Source organism: Lynx rufus, unplaced genomic scaffold (genome assembly GCF_022079265.1).
Source record: "Lynx rufus isolate CCGP_SWC_20201006 ecotype Redwood Valley unplaced genomic scaffold, mLynRuf1.p SCAF_4, whole genome shotgun sequence".
In the NCBI taxonomy this organism is placed as follows: Eukaryota; Metazoa; Chordata; class Mammalia; order Carnivora; family Felidae; genus Lynx; species Lynx rufus.
The window spans coordinates 6,369,468-6,388,512 of record NW_025814856.1 but is presented as its reverse complement, the minus strand read 5'-3'; the positions used below and the strand labels follow the sequence as shown (position 1 = coordinate 6,388,512).

Below are 19,045 nucleotides of genomic sequence, written 5' to 3'. Positions count from 1 at the left end.
TTGGATTTGAACCTGCTTTTATACTAAGGTCTCTTTTCCCCTGTTGTGATAGTGCTGAATAAAATTGGTTTTACCACTTTAAGTCCACCACTGTTTTTCCTTCAACAGGGTGGCTCTTGGATAGGGTTGTGTGACAGGGGAAGTCCCAACATGAGACCATCCAAAGGCTTATGGCACAGAAGCCACCATCCAGAAGGGGAGGAGGGCAAGGGAACCCCTGGGGGAAAAGGGCATCTGGGAGTGGTCTTACTGTCTAGGTGACTTTGCTCAGCACAATGGAGGAGTCAGAGAGCTCTGAAAGGCCACAGCAGCTTGGTGTTTTACTAGGCTCTATGTCTTATCAGTGTTCAGTAGATGCTGGGTGACATTTTCACAGTAGCCAAAGCAGGGAGGCTCTGAATGGCTAAAATATGCTTGTTGGGCTATTTTAAAAGTTGGATATGCAAAAGTTTGAGTTTGGCCCCAGAGGGCTTTTGAGTTAATGGGTCACAGCCTGTAGTGAAGAAATAAACAACCCAAAGGCCAATACACAGAGTGGCTTATTAGCATAACAGACCTTTATCTCACACTACACACTAAAATGAATTCCTTGAGGAGTAAACATTGAGAAGTTTTAAAAATAATAAAATGTGGAAGAAAATTAGGAAAATAACTTTTATACTCTAGAGTTTAGGAAGATTTAAAAGCAAGCTAGGAGGGGCACCTGGGCGGGCCAGTTGGTTAAGCCTCTGACTCTTGATCTCAGCTCAGGTCTTGATCTCAGGGTTGTGAGTTCAAGGCCCCCCTGCTTAAAAAAAAAAAAAAAAAAAAAAAGCAACCTAGGAAACCCAGAAAACATTCTTTAAAAAGTATACGCTTGGGCGCCTGAGTGGCTCAGTAGGTTAAGCGCCAGATTCCTGATTTTGGCTCAGGTCATGATCTCATAGTTCATGAGTTTGAGCCCTACATCAGGCTCTGCACTGTCAGAGTGGAGCCTGCTTGGGATTCTCACTTTCTCTCTGCCCTCTCCCGCTTCATGAGGTTTTTTGGGGGTGATAGTGGGGCTTGTGGGGTCCAGGTTTGACGACCAAGAAAGAAATTTTGAAGACGTTTTTGGTGCAAAAAGGTGATTTTATTGAAGCACGGGGACAGGACCCATGGGCAGGAAGAGCTGCCCAGGGACCATGAGGAGAGACTGGTTATATACTATGGGGTTGGGAGAGGTAAAGTCCAGGGGAAGTTTTCAGTGAGATTTTCATAGGCTAAAGAAGACTCACAGAATAGTGGAGGCCCAGCCATTGTCAAGCTAGGGTTGTTTTTCCCTCTAGCAAAGCATTAGCATTAAGACCATAAGGAGTTCCTGTAGAAACATTTTAATCTGCCGGCCTCAAGTATTTGTCAATGGGCTGGAGGTTATAGGGAAATTTATTTCTATCTGCCATTTCCTTCTGCCTTTGTTTACCACTTTACTATGGAGGAGTGATGGAGACTTAGGTCCTGCAGGACTATGATCTCTATCAGATAACCATTTGTTTTTCCTTTTCCTTTGTTCTTGGGCAGCCAGGAGTGTCGGAGGAATATCACACATATCCTACGTGGAGTGTTTGCAGCCTGTCAGCTTGCCTTATGCTCCCTCATTACTGCTCATTCTCTCTCTCTCTCTCAAAATTAAATAAACATTAAAAAAAAAAAAACGTACAGACTCGGGGCGCCTGAGTGGCTCAGTCAGTTAAACATCGGACTTTGGCTCTGGTCATGATCTCATGGTTGTGGGTTTGAGCCCCAAGTCAGGGCTCAGAGCCTGGAGCCTGCTTCAGATTCTGGGTCTCCCTCTCTCCCTGCCCCTCCCCACTTGTACTCTGTCTCTCTCAAAAAATAAATAAACATTAAAAAAAAAGTATTAAATATTGTATACAGATATGACATCATAAAGTTAAAGAAGCAAAGTTATCAGTTAATAGATGCATGAACATTTGATTACATTGATCAAAAACTGATAATACATCTTCATAAACCAGATTTTAAAAGGTACTTCATTAACTTCATAAAGAACACAATCTGAGTTTTTTGTGTCTCATGTCCATGAAGTACAGCCAGACCAATACTAAACCATCCTGCACACCTAGAAAACTGATCTGAGGATTAACACAACAATCTGCACAACCTGAACCACAGAATCCAGCAGGGATACAGATGGTTCCTGGCTTAAGATGTTAGACTTAAAATTTTTTGACTTTATGATGGTGTGAAAGTAATATGCATTCAGTAGAAACCATACTTTGAATTTTTAATTTTGATCACATCTCAGGCTACTGATAGGTGGTATGATACTCTCTTTTGATGCTGGGCGGGGGAAGCCAGCTGCAACCCCAGTTAGCCATGAGATCATGAGAATAAACCACCAGTACACTTAAAACCATTCTATGTCCATATACCCTTTCTGTTTTTCAAGTTCAGTACACTGCTTAATAAGTTGCATGAGATACTTAACACTTTATAAAAGATAAAATAAGCTTTGTGTTAGATAATTTTGCCCAACTGTAGGCTAATGTAGGTATTCTAGGCACACTCCAAGTAGGCTAGGCTAAGCTATGATGTTAGCTAGGTTAGGTATATTAAATGCATTCTAGACTTAATGGTATTTTCTACCTGGGATGGGTTTGTCAGGGCATAGCCCCATTGTAAAGTCAAGGGAAACTGTAAATATACTTCCTTTAATAGATTCAGGACTATGTAGCTCTTCAACTTCTTTTCACAGCTTCAGTTTGTTGTAAGTTTCAAAATTTGTCAATTTTATGTAAAATCTATTTTATTTTTTAATTTTTTTCAACGTTTTTTATTTATTTTTGGGACAGAGAGAGACAGAGCATGAACGGGGGAGGGGCAGAGAGAGAGGGAGACACAGAATCGGAAACAGGCTCCAGGCTCTGAGCCATCAGCCCAGAGCCTGACGCGGGGCTCGAACTCACAGACCACGAGATCGTGACCTGGCTGAAGTCGGATGCTTAACCGACTGCGCCACCCAGGCGCCCCTATAAAATCTATTTTAAATAGAATGATGGATGAATGAATACATCTCGATGTATAAGTGTGTAAAAAAAAAAAAAACAAAACCAAACACAATCTACAGCAAATAGCTTACCTAGCATCCTTGACAATCATTACCGACCAAGACAAGAATGCTTGGTTTCTTTCTGACTTTACAACAGTTTGAGAGGTCCTGCACAAAGAAACGAGGTAGTATTAGAACAAGAAAAAAACAGGGACAGAAAATTGTATTTATACGGAAAATCAAATAACGTAATGACAACTATTAGAGGAGAGCCAGGTTTCCAGGTAACTGGACTTGCATAAACAATTATCAATAGCCTTTCTCTACAAGAGCAGTAATCAATAAAACAATGAAAGGGAAAACTAAAGACCTAAGAAAGGACTGAATTAATGGAAGAGAGATCTTAGGAAGTGGTATAGGCTTAAAGTTATAACTATCGTGTCCTGTGCATAACAAAGTGGAGAAGGGTATAAATTCAAAAAAACGCAATTGAGCATCCAGAAGTCTGGCTTCGGAGCCTGAATGGGAGCCCCTAACCCTATCCCCGCATCCCCGCCCCCTAGACCTCAGCTCCCCAAGAACTGCCAACCAAGTCTCGCCCTTCCACCTGGTCCCACCGTAAACCGTGCCCTTCGGAATAGTCAACTAAGCCACGCCCCTAGGCGTTGTCTCGACCCAGCTCCGCCCCACAGTCCTAGTCAACCAAACCCCGCCACGGACCTGATGCCCCCCCAGTCCCGTCCAATTCCAAATCCTGCGCTGATTCGCCCCCAGGGCCCAACCGCCTCTCTCCCCAGAAGAAAACTAGCATTTCTCTCCCACTCGCGGCCGGAAAGAGACGCCTCCCCCCCGACCACCCCTCGTAATCTTACGGCTCAGCTACCGAGGCTCCGCCCCTTACGCTGTGCGAGGCCCAGAAACCGGAAGCAGAAGTGGACTCATGCGCCTGCGCGATCTGGCGGCCATATCTCTTCGGTCCCCGTCTCGAGTCTGAGGTAGTTAATTACCTCCGTTCGTGTCCTTCCCGGCTGCCCCTGGCCAGCGCCAGGTCCGACCCGCTGGAGGCGGAGAGGTCGGCATTTACAGGACGGCCCCTCGGCCGTGCCTCCTATTCCCGCTGGAACCCAGCGGCAGGCCGCCGTTCGTCCCGAACTCACTGAATCCGGAGCTCTGGGCTGCGTCCAGCAGCCGGGGTGAGTCGGCTGTAGGTTAGAGTTAGAGAACCACCTTCGTATTTAATCGGCCTTCCAAAGCCGATTTGGTGTCTTTTGGTGTCTTCTCAGAAAGTAAAAGCATCCCTGACATTCGGGTTACGGGGACGAGCGCCTCCACCTCGTCTGTACGTTGGTCTGGATTTCAGCGTGTTCGGTGAGCACGGGGTGGTGACATTTGCTTCAACTCCGTTCCCATCTCTCCCCTCCTGGGGCAGGAGATATTTGATCGGAGAACTTTACCTTGCCTGTGGGCATCAATTTGATACATTATATCCAGGTACACAAATGTGAACTGATTACTTACTATCCCTGTTACCCCTCCCTCGTGGAATGCAGCTATAAATTTTAATCATTTATCTGTAGATTGTTTTGAATTTCATACCGAGAGTGCGGTCTTGTGCCATTCTCAGCATTTTCTCTTTTATTCTTGTACCTTGCATTCGTTTTTCTTTCTTTCTTTCTTTCCTTCTTTTTAATGTTTATTTGTTTGAGAGAGAAAGCACGAACAGGTGAGGGGCAGAGAGAAAGAGAGGGAGACAGAATATCCCAAGCAGACTCTTTGCTCTCAACGTAGGGGCAGGATCTGGATCTCCCCATCCCTGAGATCATGACCTCAGCGGAAATCTAGAGCCAGTGGCTTAACCGACTGAGCCACCCAGGCGCCCCTTCCTTTTATTTCTTTAGGGTATTTGCTAGGACTTCCACTACGGTAGACAGACAGTACTAGAATAGTGTATAATTTGCATCCTTGCCTTGTTCCTGATCCCAGAGTTATTCTATCATTTCAGCAGTTAAATAGGATGTTTGCTGTAGATGTTTGTAGATAATAATTATTTTTTCCAACTAAAGCTGTTCTCTAATTTTGGTGGGTTAAATTATCACCAGTGGATATTCATAGAGATCAGTGACTATTTTGTATCTAAGAGGAATAGTCATGGTTTTCTGTTAATGTGATGATTATATTAATTGAAGATTCAGTTTTTAACCACTATTCATTTCTTGACTGCACTAATATTTTTATATTACCTTGCATTCATATGTATGAATGAGATCTTGCCTATTTTATTTTGAGTTGCACTTTTCTGGTCTTGGAAACATTCAGGAAAATCGTATTTTCCACCCCTGCAATGGAATTAGGAACCCTTTACTTATTTGGTGAACTTGCCTGTGAAACAATTTGTAATTTATATTTCCTTTGTGGGCATGTTTTAAACTACTGTTTTGTTTAATTAAGGGCTGGTTGTAATCAAGTTTTGTATTTATTTTAGAATGTTGCCAGAAAGGGGCGCCTGGGTGGCTCAGTTGGTTAGGTGACCAACCTCGGCTCAGGTCATGATCTCCCAGTTCGTGAGTTCGAGCCCCGCGTCGCGGGCTCTGTGCCGACAGCTTGGAGCCTGGAGCCTACTTCAGATTCTGTGTCTCCCCATCTCTCTACCCCTCCCCTGCTCATGCTCTGTATCTCTGTCTCTCATTAATAAATAAACGTTTAAAAAAAAAAAAAGAATGTCGCCAGAAAGTTATACTTCTTTTAGAAATTCATTCATGTCTGTACATTTTCATATATGTTTCCTTAATATTTTGGTTATATTCTCCCTGCAACATCTGTGGTTGTGACCCATTCATAATTCTATTAAAATTGCTAAAGGTATGTTGATTTCATTAGTTTTCAAAGGGCACATTTTTAGTTTTTATTCTTTTTATTAAAAAAATTTTTTTTAGCGTTTATTTATTTTTGAGAGACAGAGCGTGAGTGGGGGAGGGGCAGAGAGAGAGGGAGACACAGAATCTGAAGCAGGCTCCAGGCTCCGAGTTGTCAGCACAGAGTCTGACATGGGGCTTGAGCTCACGGACCCTGAGATCATGACCTGAGCTGAAGGTGGACACTTAGCTGACTGAGCCACCCAGGCGCCCCTCTTTTTATTAATTTTAAAAAATACCATTAATTTTGTCTTATTTTCATTTTTCTGAACGTTTGTGCTGTTCTTTTTCCAACCTTTAGATTAATCGTTAGCCCACCATTACTGATTTTTTTCGTCTGGAATTGATGATATTTATAAATATATAAATCACACCAGCTGTGGATTTCCAGTGTTCTCTGAAACACTTCTTTTTTTTTTTTTAATGTTTATTTATTTAGAGAGAGCGAGCATGAGCGAGAGGGGCAGAAAGGGAGAAAGAGAGTCCTAAGCCCGCTCCACGCTTAGCGTCGAGCCCCCATGTGAGGCTTGATCTCACAACTGTGAGATCATGACCTGAGCCAAAATTAAGAGTTGCAAGTTTAACCCACTGAGCCACCCAGGTGCACCTGAAACACTTCTTTTAATTTTCTACTTCTTCCTGCCACAAAAGTAGTCCTGACTCACTAAAGATAAATATGTGTGTGCCTCTCTATCCCTATACTGTGCTGGCTACATTATTTTGTATCACGTACCACTACCTGATATGTTTCTCTGTTTATTCCCCTCCCTTAAAAGATTATAACATCCCTGTGCTTCAGGACTTTTCTGTTCTGTTTAGTGCTATATCCCCTGTGACTGTATGTAGTGGGATCAGGGTAAATATTACCTAAGTAAATATGAAATAAAGAAGCAAGAGGTAAGGGCCTTAAGGGAAGTGTCCTTGCTCAAGACAGGAGGCTTAGTCAAGAGAAGGAGCTCACACGAAGATAAAACATTTCAGTAGAATACTTTGTTTGTGTACGCTCCAGAGTGCACAGCAGGGTTCCAGGCCAGACTCTGGTAATGTTAGTAATAACAGCCTCATTAACAACTAAATTGTAAGGTCTGTGTTCAGAAATACGCTCATTGGGATTTTAGGCTCTGAAGGAAAATAGGCCTGCATTCACACGCCTGTATATGTAGTATATACGCCCTTTCTGACTGAGTAGCATTGAGTATGTGGTTAATCGATGCTAAGATTTCTCAACTCTAAACTAGTTGTAATATCTGGTTTGCAGAGCTTCTCTGAGAGGAAAGCTCTTGGCAAGGTCATTCTCACATCATGGTTGCTCAAATGGCACGTTACTAATGTAGTAAAGGATGTTGTAGTTTTTACTAGATTTAAAACATACTGCTGGATCCACTGCACGGACAAAACGGTTGCGTTTTTGTTATTTTAAGTTTGCGTAACAGCTGCAGAGAACGCCGTCGGAGATGACATATTTTGCTAACTTGAGGTGTTCTTGCCCTGCTGCTGCGGTCCTCTGTACAGGCAAACTTTAGCAAGAGAGTCAAGCATGGCAGTCTTCACTGCCTCCGACACGTGGAATTGAGTCGGTTGATGCTCTTTCTCAAAAACCAAGTTTCAGAGACCCTGCAGCCCCTGGAGGGAGGATTCGGTGGTCAGAGGCTGGGAAGCAATGCCTGTTAGCCTGCCAGGAGTGCAGAAGAAATGTCGGGAGTGGAGCACCCAGAAGTTGGATATAGAAGTGCTGTTTTGGATTTGACACAGTGTGTATTTTTATGGTTGAAGGCATCGTGTCATAGGTTTTGCTTTTCATTATCATGGGAAAATTGACAGCTAAACTTTTAAAAATTTCAGTTAACTTACAAAATGGGATGTTTAACCTTTTTTTTTTTATTTTTTTTAATGATCAACATGGACCACAGCAATGGTTTCTAGCTCTAAAGAGTTTCTAGCTCTAGAGGAGATAAGATTACTTCACCTTAGCAGATCAGTGTGTGTTTGGTTGGGTGTCTTGGGGCTGTGCACGTGTGTGTTTGTTTTGAGGGGCGTGGTCCCTCATAATGGACCTGCCGTAGCATCTCGCCTCGTGAGTTGTGGGGAGATCTGGATTCTCGTGTCTTCTTTCTCTTGCTTCAGCTCTAACTTCTCAGTACTCTGGCTTTCTTCATGAAGGGAACATGAAAGAAGAAAGAGCTGCTGAGTTGCAGAAAAATATGACACAGGTAAGTAGGGGCTAATAATTCGCCAAAAGAATTTTCCATTCCGCCAGGTCGTTGACCTCCTAATTGTGTGGAGCAGTGGTCAGCAGTCTGCTTCTCTGTTGGACCACATAGTAAGTATTTTAGGCTTTGAAGGCTATAGAGTCTCTATTGCAATTGAACTGCCAATTTAGCCTAAAGCAGCCCCAGACGGTACTTAAACAAATGTTTTATTGTGGTCCAGTAAAACTTTATTTACACAAGCAAGTAGTAGGCTGGATTTAGCCCATGTGCTGTAGTTTGCTGACCCCTGGCCTAGAGGACAAGAAAATATGGCTAGCTGTGGGCCTGAGATGAAAGTTGTATTTCTGCAGTCCCCTGGGTCTCAGGTTAGTGAAAAAAAGAAGAGGTCTCTGTTCCTCGGTGTGTTTTTATGCATTTAAACCTCATTCCGATATGACCCAGTGTTTCATGTTGTGTTCATTGCTATGGTGGGAAAGAAGGAAGCAGGTGAAATTGTTTCTGTAACAAGTAACTGCTGGTGTCAATGTGGAATTTATTTCATTTCTAGAGCATTTCTCTCATTTCAGCCATATGCTCTGGACTGTTCTGGATTATTATAAGACTGGAATTGGTCACCATCAAACTGTGGAAGAGATAAATTTAACATTTTAGAAGTGTAGTTAGATGCGTGAGACAGGATTGGATCAGTCAGGAAGAGAGTTACGGGGAGAGCAAAAGATCTGATGACTGCATTCTGGGGTAGATGTCAGGAGACCATAGTATCTTCAGAACTTACTATGAGTTAGTTAGTTCTCAGTTCCCCAGTATTATCAACCTCATCAGTTCTGCATATATGGGGAGAGTTGGTACCTTTCTGAAGAGAATATGTGTGGTGTGTTTTAGGACTCAGTGGTCTTTGAGGATGTGGCTGTGGACTTTACCCAGGAGGAGTGGGCTTTGCTGGATCTTGCTCAGAGGAACCTCTACAGAGATGTGATGCTGGAAAACTTCCAGAACCTGGCCTCATTAGGTAAGAGTGGCAACATTCCTTCGTTTAGTTGTTGAGAAAACAATTTTACTAATTGACCTTGTTCTAGGATTTGGACTGAGGAATTAGAATATAGTGGTAAATACGACAGACACTCACTGACCCTAAGGAACTTACTGTGTCTAGTGGTTTCATCATGAAAATAAACATCTGTGTAGTGAACTTTTTCTTGTGGTTAAAAGCGTTGATGCTTATTACGTGTTGAAAGTGTGGGCATAGACTTCGGGCATCCCTTTGGGTCTTGGGGAGGTTTGTGGTTTCGGTCCTTAGGATAATTTTATTGATGTCAGTGTTCTTTACTCGGAGACTACCAGGAACATACCTGTAAACAAGTGGGGTTTATTACTCAGTGACCTGGGGAGCTGTGGTATGTCTCAGAAAGGTGTTAAAAAGTACATATTATAGGGTTTGTGCTTTGGTTGAGTGATTTGAGGATGGGCCTGTGGAAGCTGGCTGTATTAGTTTCCTAGGCCTTTCATAACAAAGTACCACAAACTGTGGCTAAAAACAGCAGAGACTTATTTCATATTTCTGCAGACTGGAAATATAAGGCCAGACTCCTTTTGAAGGCTCTATGGGAAAATTTCTCCTGTCTCTTCCCAGCTTCTGGTGGTTGCCAGCAATCCTGGGTGTCTTGGTACACAGCATATCATTCTTTTTTTTTTAAGATTTTCTTTTTAAATAATCTCTCCACCCAATGTGGGGCTCAGACCCACAACCCCACGATCAAAAGTTGCATGCTCCACCAACTGAGCCAGCCAGGTGCCCCATGCAGCTCTCTCATTCTAATCTTTGCCTTTTTTAAAAGAAAATGTTTATTAATTTTTAAGGGAGAGACAGAGCAGGAGCTGGGGAGGTGCAGAGGGAAAGAGGGAAATAGGGTCCGAAGCAGGCTTTGTGCTGACAGCAGAGAGCCCGATGTGGGGCTCGAACTCATGAACTGTGAGATCATGACCTGAGCCAAAGTCGGACATTCAATCGACTGAGCAACCCAGGCGCCCCTCTAATCTTTGCCTTTATCTTCACATGGCCTTTTTCCCTTTTTGTGTTAATCGTTATAAGGACACTAGTCAATGGATTGAAGACCCACTTCAATCCAGTGTAACTTCATCTTTACTTGATTATATCTACAAAGACCCTATTTCCAAAGTAACATTCTGAGGTTTCAAGTGAACATGACTTTTTTTTTTTTAAATTTTAGACAGAACGCACGCTAGTGGGGGGGGGGGGGGAGAGGGAGAGGGAGAGGGAGAGAAAATCTTAAGTAGGCTCCATGCTCAGCGAGGAGCCTGACGAGGGGCCTGATCCCATGACCCTGGCTGGGATCATGACCTGAGCTGAAATCAAGAGTCACTTAACCGACTGAGCCACCCAGGTGTCCCTGACGTTTTGTTTTAAGACACTTGTTTTTAGAGCAGTTGTAGATTCACAGCAGAATGGAGCAGTAGATGCAGAGATTTCTCATATATGCCCTGCCCCTGTACAGGTACAGTGTGTCTTCTGCTATCAACATCTACCAGAGTGGTACATTTGTTACAACTGACAAACCTGAATTGACACATCATCATCACCCTGCATCCATAGTTTACATTAGGATTCAGTCTTGGTGTTATACATTACGTGGTTTGGACAAATACATAATGGTATATATATCAATCATTATAATTTCATACAGAGTGGTTTAACTGCCTTAAAATTCTCTTTGCTTTGTCAGTTCATCTCTTCTTCCCCTCTAACCTGTGGCAGCCACTGATCTTTTTACTGTCTTCATAGTTTTGGCTTTTCCAGAATGTCACGTAGTTGGAATCATATGGACCAAATCGTATCGGTTTTCCCGTGGCTTCTTTCACTTAGTAATATGCATTTATGATTCTTCCATGTCTTTTTGTGGCTTGATAGTTCATTTCTTTTTGGTTCTGAATGATATTTCATTGTCTGGATGTACCACAGTTTTAGTTATCCATTCACCCACTGAATGACATCTTTTTTTTTTTAATTTTTTTTTTTTTAACGTTTATTCATCTTTGAGAAACAGAGAGAGACAGAGCATGAGTGGGGAAGGGGCAGAGAGAGGGAGACACAGAATCGGAAGCAGGCTCCAGGCTCCAAGCTGTCAGCACAGAGCCCAACGCGGGGCTCGAACTCACAAACCGTGAGATCATGACCTGAGCCGAAGTTGGATGCTCAACCGACTGAGCAACCCAGGAGCCCCATGAAGGACATCTTAATTGTTTCAATGCTTGGGCAGTTTTGAATAAAGCTGCGGTAAACCTGTGTGTGCAGGTTTTTGTGTGGACATGTTTTCATCTCCTTTGGGTAAATTCCAAGAAGTGTGATTGCCCTATCATACTATCTTCCAAAGTGGGTGTCCCTATTTGCATTCCCTCCAGCAACGAATGAGAGTTCCTTGCCAGCGTTTGTTGGTGTCAGTGTTCTGGATATTAGCTGTTCTCATAAGCGTGTGATAGTATCTCACGTTTCAATTTGTGTTTTCCTGATGACATTTTGGACTATATTTTCATGTTTATTTGTCATCTGTATCTCTTCTTTGGTGAGGTGTCTGGTGAGGTCTTTGGCCCGCTTTTTACTCAGGTTGTTTGTTTTCTTATTGTTGAATTTTAAGAGTTCTTTGTTAATGGGGGTGCCTGGCTGGCTTAGTCAGTAGAGCATGTGGCTCTTGATCTTGGGGTTGTGAGTTTGAGTCCCACATGGGTGTAGAGATTACTTAAATAAATAAACTTTTAAAAAATTATTTATTTTGGATAACAGTCCTTTATCAGATGTGTCTTTTCTAGATGTTTTCTCCCAGTCTGTGGCTTATCTTTTCATTCTCTTGCCAGTGTCTTTTGTAGAGCAATACTTTTTTAATTTTAATGTAGTCCAGCTTGTGAATTTCTCTTATGGGTCATGCCTTTGGTGTTGTATCTAAGAAGTCATCTCCAGACCCTAGGTCATCTAGATTTTCTCGATGTTTTCTTCCAGGTATTTCATAGTTTTGCATTTTACATTTAGGTCTTTGATCCATGTGATCCCTTTTTGAGTTGATTTTTGTGAAAAGTGTAAAAGTCTGTGTCTAGGTTAATTTTTTTCCATGTTGAGGTCTAGTTGTTTCAGTCTTTGTTGAAAAGACTATCTTCTCTATTACCTTTGCTCCTTTGTCAAAGATCAGTTGACTGTTTATGTAGGTCTATTTCTGGGCTCTCTGTTCTGTTTCATTGATCTGTTTGGACATAAATTTTCAAGGGACACTGTTCAGTCCACAGGTGGTCACTTTAGATTGGATGCTGACAAAAAGAGGTAGAAATTTTATTATGGAGTAGTGTGTGTGTATTGCGGGGGTGGGGGGGGTCACCCTTAGATTAAATTACATAGTGGCCTTGTTTTGCTTAATTTTATCATGGTCTCAGCATAACCTTGTTTAAGATTGGTATTCTGTGAGATTTTTATATTCAACAGGAGAACAAAGGGTCCTGAGTATCAGACCAGCTTCTAATATTGAAGTTTAGATATGATTGTCACATTGGTTCTAGAAGTCAGAGGCTGTGTCATTGTCTCTGTCACTGTCAACCCCCCCTACCGTGCCCCCACTTGAAAAACTTTTTTGACGTCTTGTTGAAATTAAATTTACCTTGCCCATAGAGTATCAGAAGAGCAAAATTTTGACTGTCATGGAAATGTTCATGGTTCGTCATTGTTTTCCATCATGATAAGCCTTTCTGCATTACTAGGGTATCCACTCCACACTCCGTATCTGATCTCCCAGTGGAAACAAGAGGAGGACCTGGAAACAGTGGAAAGAGGACCTATCCAGGGGGAGCACCAGGAAGGCAAGAATCCTTGGGAGAAACTATCCTGGTTGGGGGGATATTACGTTTGGAAAAATCAAATAAAAGCAGAGCAAAATTTTGTTTTGTTTGAGGGGTCTGATCTTCCAGATTCCTTGTTTTGATTTTTTATCAGTATTCTCACAGTGTCCTTGTTCTTGGACAGATCTGTATTTCCTCTTGTAAGTTAGTATTTGGTCATGTGCACTTTATCCGGTTCCTTTGTGTTTTGTTCTCCTAATAATTCCCTATTTGTGTCACTATCAGTCCTAGTCTTCATAGAATCATTTCTTAGTTGCATACCATTTTGACCATTGTGCATATTATTACCAAAGTCCTGAAACAGTCACACTTCCAGAAGTCCTTTGCTTATAGGTGCCTTTACTTTTTTGTTTCAGGTTTTGAGACTCAACTTAAAACTAGAGAATCAGTTACTCCACAAGATACTTATGGACAAAAAATATCCAACGAACAGAAGATAGTTAGATGCAAAAGGAATGATTCTTCGTCATCCATTTTACACAAAAACGGGGAATACTGGGGTATTTATTATCAGAACAAAAACCGTGAGAGACATTTGAGGTAAGTAAGAAAAAGTAGTGCCTGAGGAGAGGATCTTAAAATGTCATAAAACTTAAAAAAACACGTATATAGAACTTGGTCAAAAATTGTGAATTCATAAAGAATTTTTCCAAGATTTTTTTTTTTTTTTTTGAAAATTACATTGAGGGGCGCCTGGGTGGCGCAGTCGGTTAAGCGTCCGACTTCAGCCAGGTCACGATCTCGCGGTCTGTGAGTTCGAGCCCTGCATCAGGCTCTGGGCTGATGGCTCAGAGCCTGGAGCCTGTTTCCGATTCTGTGTCTCCCTCTCTCTCTGCCCCTCCCCCGTTCATGCTCTGTCTCTCTCTGTCCCAAAAATAAATAAAAAAACGTTGAAAAAAAAATTTTAAAAGAAAATTACATTGAGATCTTCACTATTTGACACATAGTTCAGTTGTAAGCAATGATCAGAAAAATTATATAAGTCAAAACAACTCATTGATAATATTGGCTATGGTAGAGCCCTCTGGGAGAACTTTGAACTTGTAACTTGATGGGGGCAGAAAATGTACATAATCCCTGAAAATGGTAAAAATTTATTTACCACTAATAATGTGCTTTTTATTTTTAAAAGAAGCCCCATGGTGGAGAACGTCAATGAACATAGTGAAGAAAATCGGCGTGGACAAACCTTCGGCCAAATCTCACATCTGAATATACTGAAGAGAACTACTGAAGTAAAGTCCTATGAATGCCGCGAGTGTAAAACGGCCTTCGCAGATCATTTATCCCTTAAAAATCACATCAGGTCTCACGCCGGAAGCAAACCCTATCAGTGTAAAGAATGTGGGAAAGCATTTCATTTTCTTGCTTGTTTTAAGAAGCATGTGAAAACTCCCACTGAAGGGAAACCCTATGAATGTAAGGAGTGTATGAAAGCCTTCGCTTGTTCTTCATTCTTTAGGGCACATATGAAGATTCACACTGGAAAGACGAACTATGAATGTAAAGAATGTGGAAAGACCTTTAGCTGTTCTTCATCCCTCACGGAACACAAAAGGATTCATAGTGGAGATAAGCCTTATGAATGTCGGGAATGTGGGAAGGCCTTTAGTTGTTCCTCCTCACTCTCCAAACACAAGAGGATTCATAGTGGAGATAAGCCATATGAATGTAAGGAATGTGGGAAGGCCTTTAGTTCTTCCTCTCACCTTATAATACACATAAGAATTCATACTGGAGAGAAGCCTTACGAATGTAAAGAGTGTGGGAAGGCCTTCAGTGAGTCCTCAAAACTCACTGTCCACGTCAGAACACACACAGGAGACAAACCATATAAATGTAAGGAATGTGGGAAAGCCTACAATTGTCCCTCCTCCTTAAGTATCCACATGAGAAAACACACTGGAGAGAAACCCTATGAATGTCTGGAATGTGGAAAAGCCTTCTATCTTCCCACTTCTCTGAATACACACGTGAAAAATCAAAGTAGAGAGAAACCCTATGAATGTAAGGAATGTGGAAAAGCCTTCAGTTGTCCCTCATCCTTCAGAGCACACATGAGAGATCACACTGGAAAGATACAATATGAATGTAAGGAATGTGGGAAGGCCTTTAGCCGTTCTTCATCCCTCACGGAACATTTAAGAACTCACAGTGGAGAGAAGCCTTATGAATGTAAGGAATGTGGGAAAGCCTTTATTAGTTCCTCCCACCTTACAGTACATATAAGAACTCACACTGGAGAGAAACCTTATGAATGTAAGAAATGTGGAAAAGCCTTCATTTATCCCTCAGCCCTTAGGATCCACATGAGAACACACACTGGGGAGAAACCCTATGAATGTAAGGAATGTGGGAAAGCCTTTCGCCATTCTTCATACCTTACTGTCCATGCAAGAATGCACACTGGAGAGAAGCCCTTTGAATGTCTGGAGTGTGGGAAAGCCTTCAGTTGTCCCTCATCCTTTCGAAGACATGTAAGAAGCCACACTGGAGAGAAACCCTATGAATGTAAGGAATGTGGGAAAGCCTTTGTGTGCCCTGCCTACTTTCGAAGACATGTGAAAACTCACAGCAGAGAAAATACATAAATGTCAGAAATATGGGAGTGTCTTCAAGGCATTTTCATATCCTCCGTCTAACATTGCGGAGATACCCTGTGAATGTAAGAAAGCAGGAAGTTGTTGCTTATCTGTTTGAAGACTTGAGAACTCACAGCTGAGAGAAACCTGTGTATGTAAACCTTGTGGTAATACCTTCAATGAACATCAGTTAACTGTGGATAAGGAAGCTTAACTAGAAGCACAGATCAGTGACTCACCTTGAAAGTGGACTGCTGGCTCATTGATTTTCACTTTCTGTTTTCTGGTGTGAATATTTAAAGTGATAAGTTTTCCTCTAATACTTTTTCAGCTCTAACCATACTTAAATTGTGAGGTACTTTTATTTGGGCTGAGACGTAAATGTTCTTCATAACAAAATCTTTTGGACCCATAAGGGGATTTGAGGTATTTTTCATAGGCAGGCAGGAGTGTTTTTTTTTTTTTAATTAGTTTCTAATTAATGCTCATTGTTCTCCAAGTATACGAACATTATGGTATCAACACTTTGGTATTTGTGATTTCTTTTGTAATTTTTTTCTTGTAATTGGTAGTTTCATTTTGATCCAGCATGGTAGATACTGGAAATTGCCTACTCGGTATTTTTTTCTTTTTTCTTTTTTCTTTTTTCATACTTATTTATTTTGGGGAGAGCGCAAGTGGGGGAGGGGCACAGAGAAGGAGAATAGAGTATCTGAAGCGGGCTTTGTGCTGACCGGCTGACAGCAGTGAGCCCGATGTGGGGCTTGAACCCACAACCCTTGAGATGATGATCTGAGCTGAAGTCAGATGTTTAACGAACTGAGCCACTCAGGTGCTCCTTTTCTTTTTCTTTCTTTCTTTTTTTTTTTTTTTTTAACTAAGAACTTCTAGTTTTTGATGTTATCAGGTTTTACTATTAAAAGCTTTTCTTGTCTAATACGCAATTTCAGCAGAAATTAATAAGTGCGATGTTCTCCAAAGAAGAGTCGCCTCTGATACCTTGTTTTTGTATGTTGTTCTTTGTCCTTACTCAAGGCTGGGAGTTGGACCCAGTGTTTTGAGTTTAAAAACAGACCTTGTGAGAAGAAAGCTAGAAGTAAAGTTGGTTGAGCTGGCTTGTATGTGTTGGACATGGTTGGGACTTCATTTCTCAAGATCATTTCCTTTATCCAGTTCCAGGTTAGAATTGTTGAAAGTAGTTTGCATGAAATGGGAAGGCAGAAGAAGCCATTATTCTTCATTTAGTGGAGCCATCCAATGAAGACAGATGCATAGGGGCCAGGTGGGCTTCAGTTTCCAGCTCATTTTCCTGATTACTGGACCCACCAATCAATTCTAGCTTGAAACAGAACATTATATGTTTTCACTTCAGTAACCTCAGAGACAGCAGCTCTGTAGACCTCTCCATAAGTTCCTCCATCATGGTCATACACAGCTTCTTAGATTTTCTGGCAAGTTCCAGCACTGTCATTTTGCTGATACTATAGTCCCTCTGGCACATCAACTGAATATGTAGAATTGGCACCATTTTGGAGCAGGATTGTTCTCTGTGGTCCAATCCATCACATCACTTTGCTCAAGGGGAAAGACAGCTATGTAAATCCCCTGGGACCTCAAGTGAGAAGAGCTGTGGACAGCAGGGAAGATTAGTTATAATTGTAAGCATCAGACAGGGTGTCATCCTATTTTACTGGAGGAAGATGTATATTTGACACCTACAAACATTTTTCTGCTTTTTTGAGAAAGGAGTTCTTTAGTTTATGCTTCTTCAGGTACATTTAGCTATACTTTTCCCTTCCGTTACGTTTCCACTTTATTTCTGAAAGTATACCTATGGCACTTTCCCTTTATCATTTTCTGCTCTTTTAGTAAAGCATATATATACCAATATGCATGAAGTGTGCTACTCCTAAGTGTATAACTTGATGAAATTTTTCTTACGTACACACCCTGATAATCAGAACATTCCCAGGATTCCAGAAAGTTTATTTATCTGCCTTGTCAATAATTTTTCCACAAAGGAAACCACAATTTTGACTTTTCATTCAATTTATTAGGTTTGCTTATTCTTGATTTTCTTGATCTTTATCTAAGTGCTTAAATACAATATGTACAATTACATGTTTGGTTTCTTAGTGTGGTGTCTGGTTTACGTTTTAATTGCCCCTTTCACAGACTTAACACTCATTTCTCTTGATATACGTTTTGTATGTAGGAATGAGATCACTGGGTAGACTTTATCTTTAGTTTCGATAGTTACTGCAGTTTTTCAAAAAGGTAGATTACACCTATCATCCTAAAAGCAATGTGTGGAAATTGCGATTATTCCATTTAGCTGGCCAAACTTTCTAATTTCAGCCATCCAGCAGAGGATATGGTAACATCCTGCTTTGGTTTTAGTTTGCAGTTGCCTGATATGTAAGGATGAGAAATACGTTTTACGTGCTTGTTGGATATCTTTTATGAGGACATCCTGTTGAAGCATTTCACCCAAGCTTGGTTCCTTTTTTATTTGAAGGGTTTCTAGGTATTTATCCTTTATTGTATGTATGTGTATCTCTATATCTACGTACATATACATACATATATAAAACCTTTATATATGTGCGTGTATATATGTTACGTATATTATATATACATATATTACAAATAACATTTCCCAGTCTCTTGCTTCTCTTTTCACTCTTCTCATTTTTGTAAGCTATAAAGAGTTTATTATCTTGACGAATTCTGTCTGTGTGTCTTGGCTGTGCATTTTTGGGTTAGCTATTCTTCCTGGCAGGCTATTTCTCTCTGCTGTAGGTCCCAGAAGATCCAGGCTCTTTCTTTCCATGTTGAAGTCTCAGGGAGAAAAGAATCAATGGCCTTTTTGAATAACTCCAATATGTTGATTATAATAGAATCTGACTGGCTCACTTGCTAATTGTTATCGAGTCACAGTGCAGTGTCCCGATTTGTTTAAGGCAGGCTCCCATGCTCATCCAGAAACCAGAGTAGAGTCTGCACTGAGTCAGAGTCTGACAATTGTCATGTATACAGAGAGGGGAGGAGGCAGCAGTGGGCAAGTGCGGATATGGGAATAGAGGTAATCTTGTCTGCTAGCATGTTGTGCTTACTGTGGTCTTAGCAATAGTGGGGAACTGAAGTCTGGTAACTCAACAAGGGCTAAGTAATTGTAGAAATCCTTTCATAAAGGTTAGATGCCATCTGTTAACATATCTTTAGATTGCTAAAGATGGCTTCTCAATCTCTATGTTGCTTTGTAGTATGTAGGGAAATCTGGGAGTGAGACACAATTTTTTTATTCTTCATTTGTTTCTATATTTTTAGAATTTCCTTATCAATTTTTACAAATATGCTGAGAGTATGCTTGGAATTGGCATTGACTTGATGCAATAACCTGAATGAAATTGACAT

At 41.3% G+C, this 19,045-nt stretch overlaps 1 protein-coding gene across 1 annotated transcript; it reads left to right on the top strand.

Annotated features, from left to right (window-relative positions):
• Window positions 1-3,989: 3,989 nt before the first annotated feature.
• LOC124523270 (zinc finger protein 699) lies at window positions 3,990-16,238 on the top strand. Its single transcript, XM_047095130.1, has 7 exons — window positions 3,990-4,224; window positions 4,315-4,399; window positions 8,068-8,153; window positions 9,036-9,162; window positions 12,909-13,007; window positions 13,403-13,586; window positions 14,179-16,238. The coding sequence occupies exons 3-7, from the start codon at window positions 8,109-8,111 to the stop codon at window positions 15,635-15,637; spliced, it is 1,914 nt and encodes a 637-aa protein (XP_046951086.1). The 5' UTR covers window positions 3,990-4,224; window positions 4,315-4,399; window positions 8,068-8,108; the 3' UTR covers window positions 15,638-16,238.
• Window positions 16,239-19,045: the final 2,807 nt, after the last annotated feature.

Coding starts and splice junctions, on each gene's coding strand:
- LOC124523270 (XM_047095130.1), top strand. CDS start 8,109: ATGAAAGAAGAAAGAGCTGCTGAGTTGCAGAAAAATATGACACAG. Junction 8,154..9,035: donor TGCAGAAAAATATGACACAG/GTAAGTAGGGGC, acceptor GGTGTGTTTTAG/GACTCAGTGGTCTTTGAGGA. Junction 9,163..12,908: donor CCAGAACCTGGCCTCATTAG/GTAAGAGTGGCA, acceptor CTGCATTACTAG/GGTATCCACTCCACACTCCG.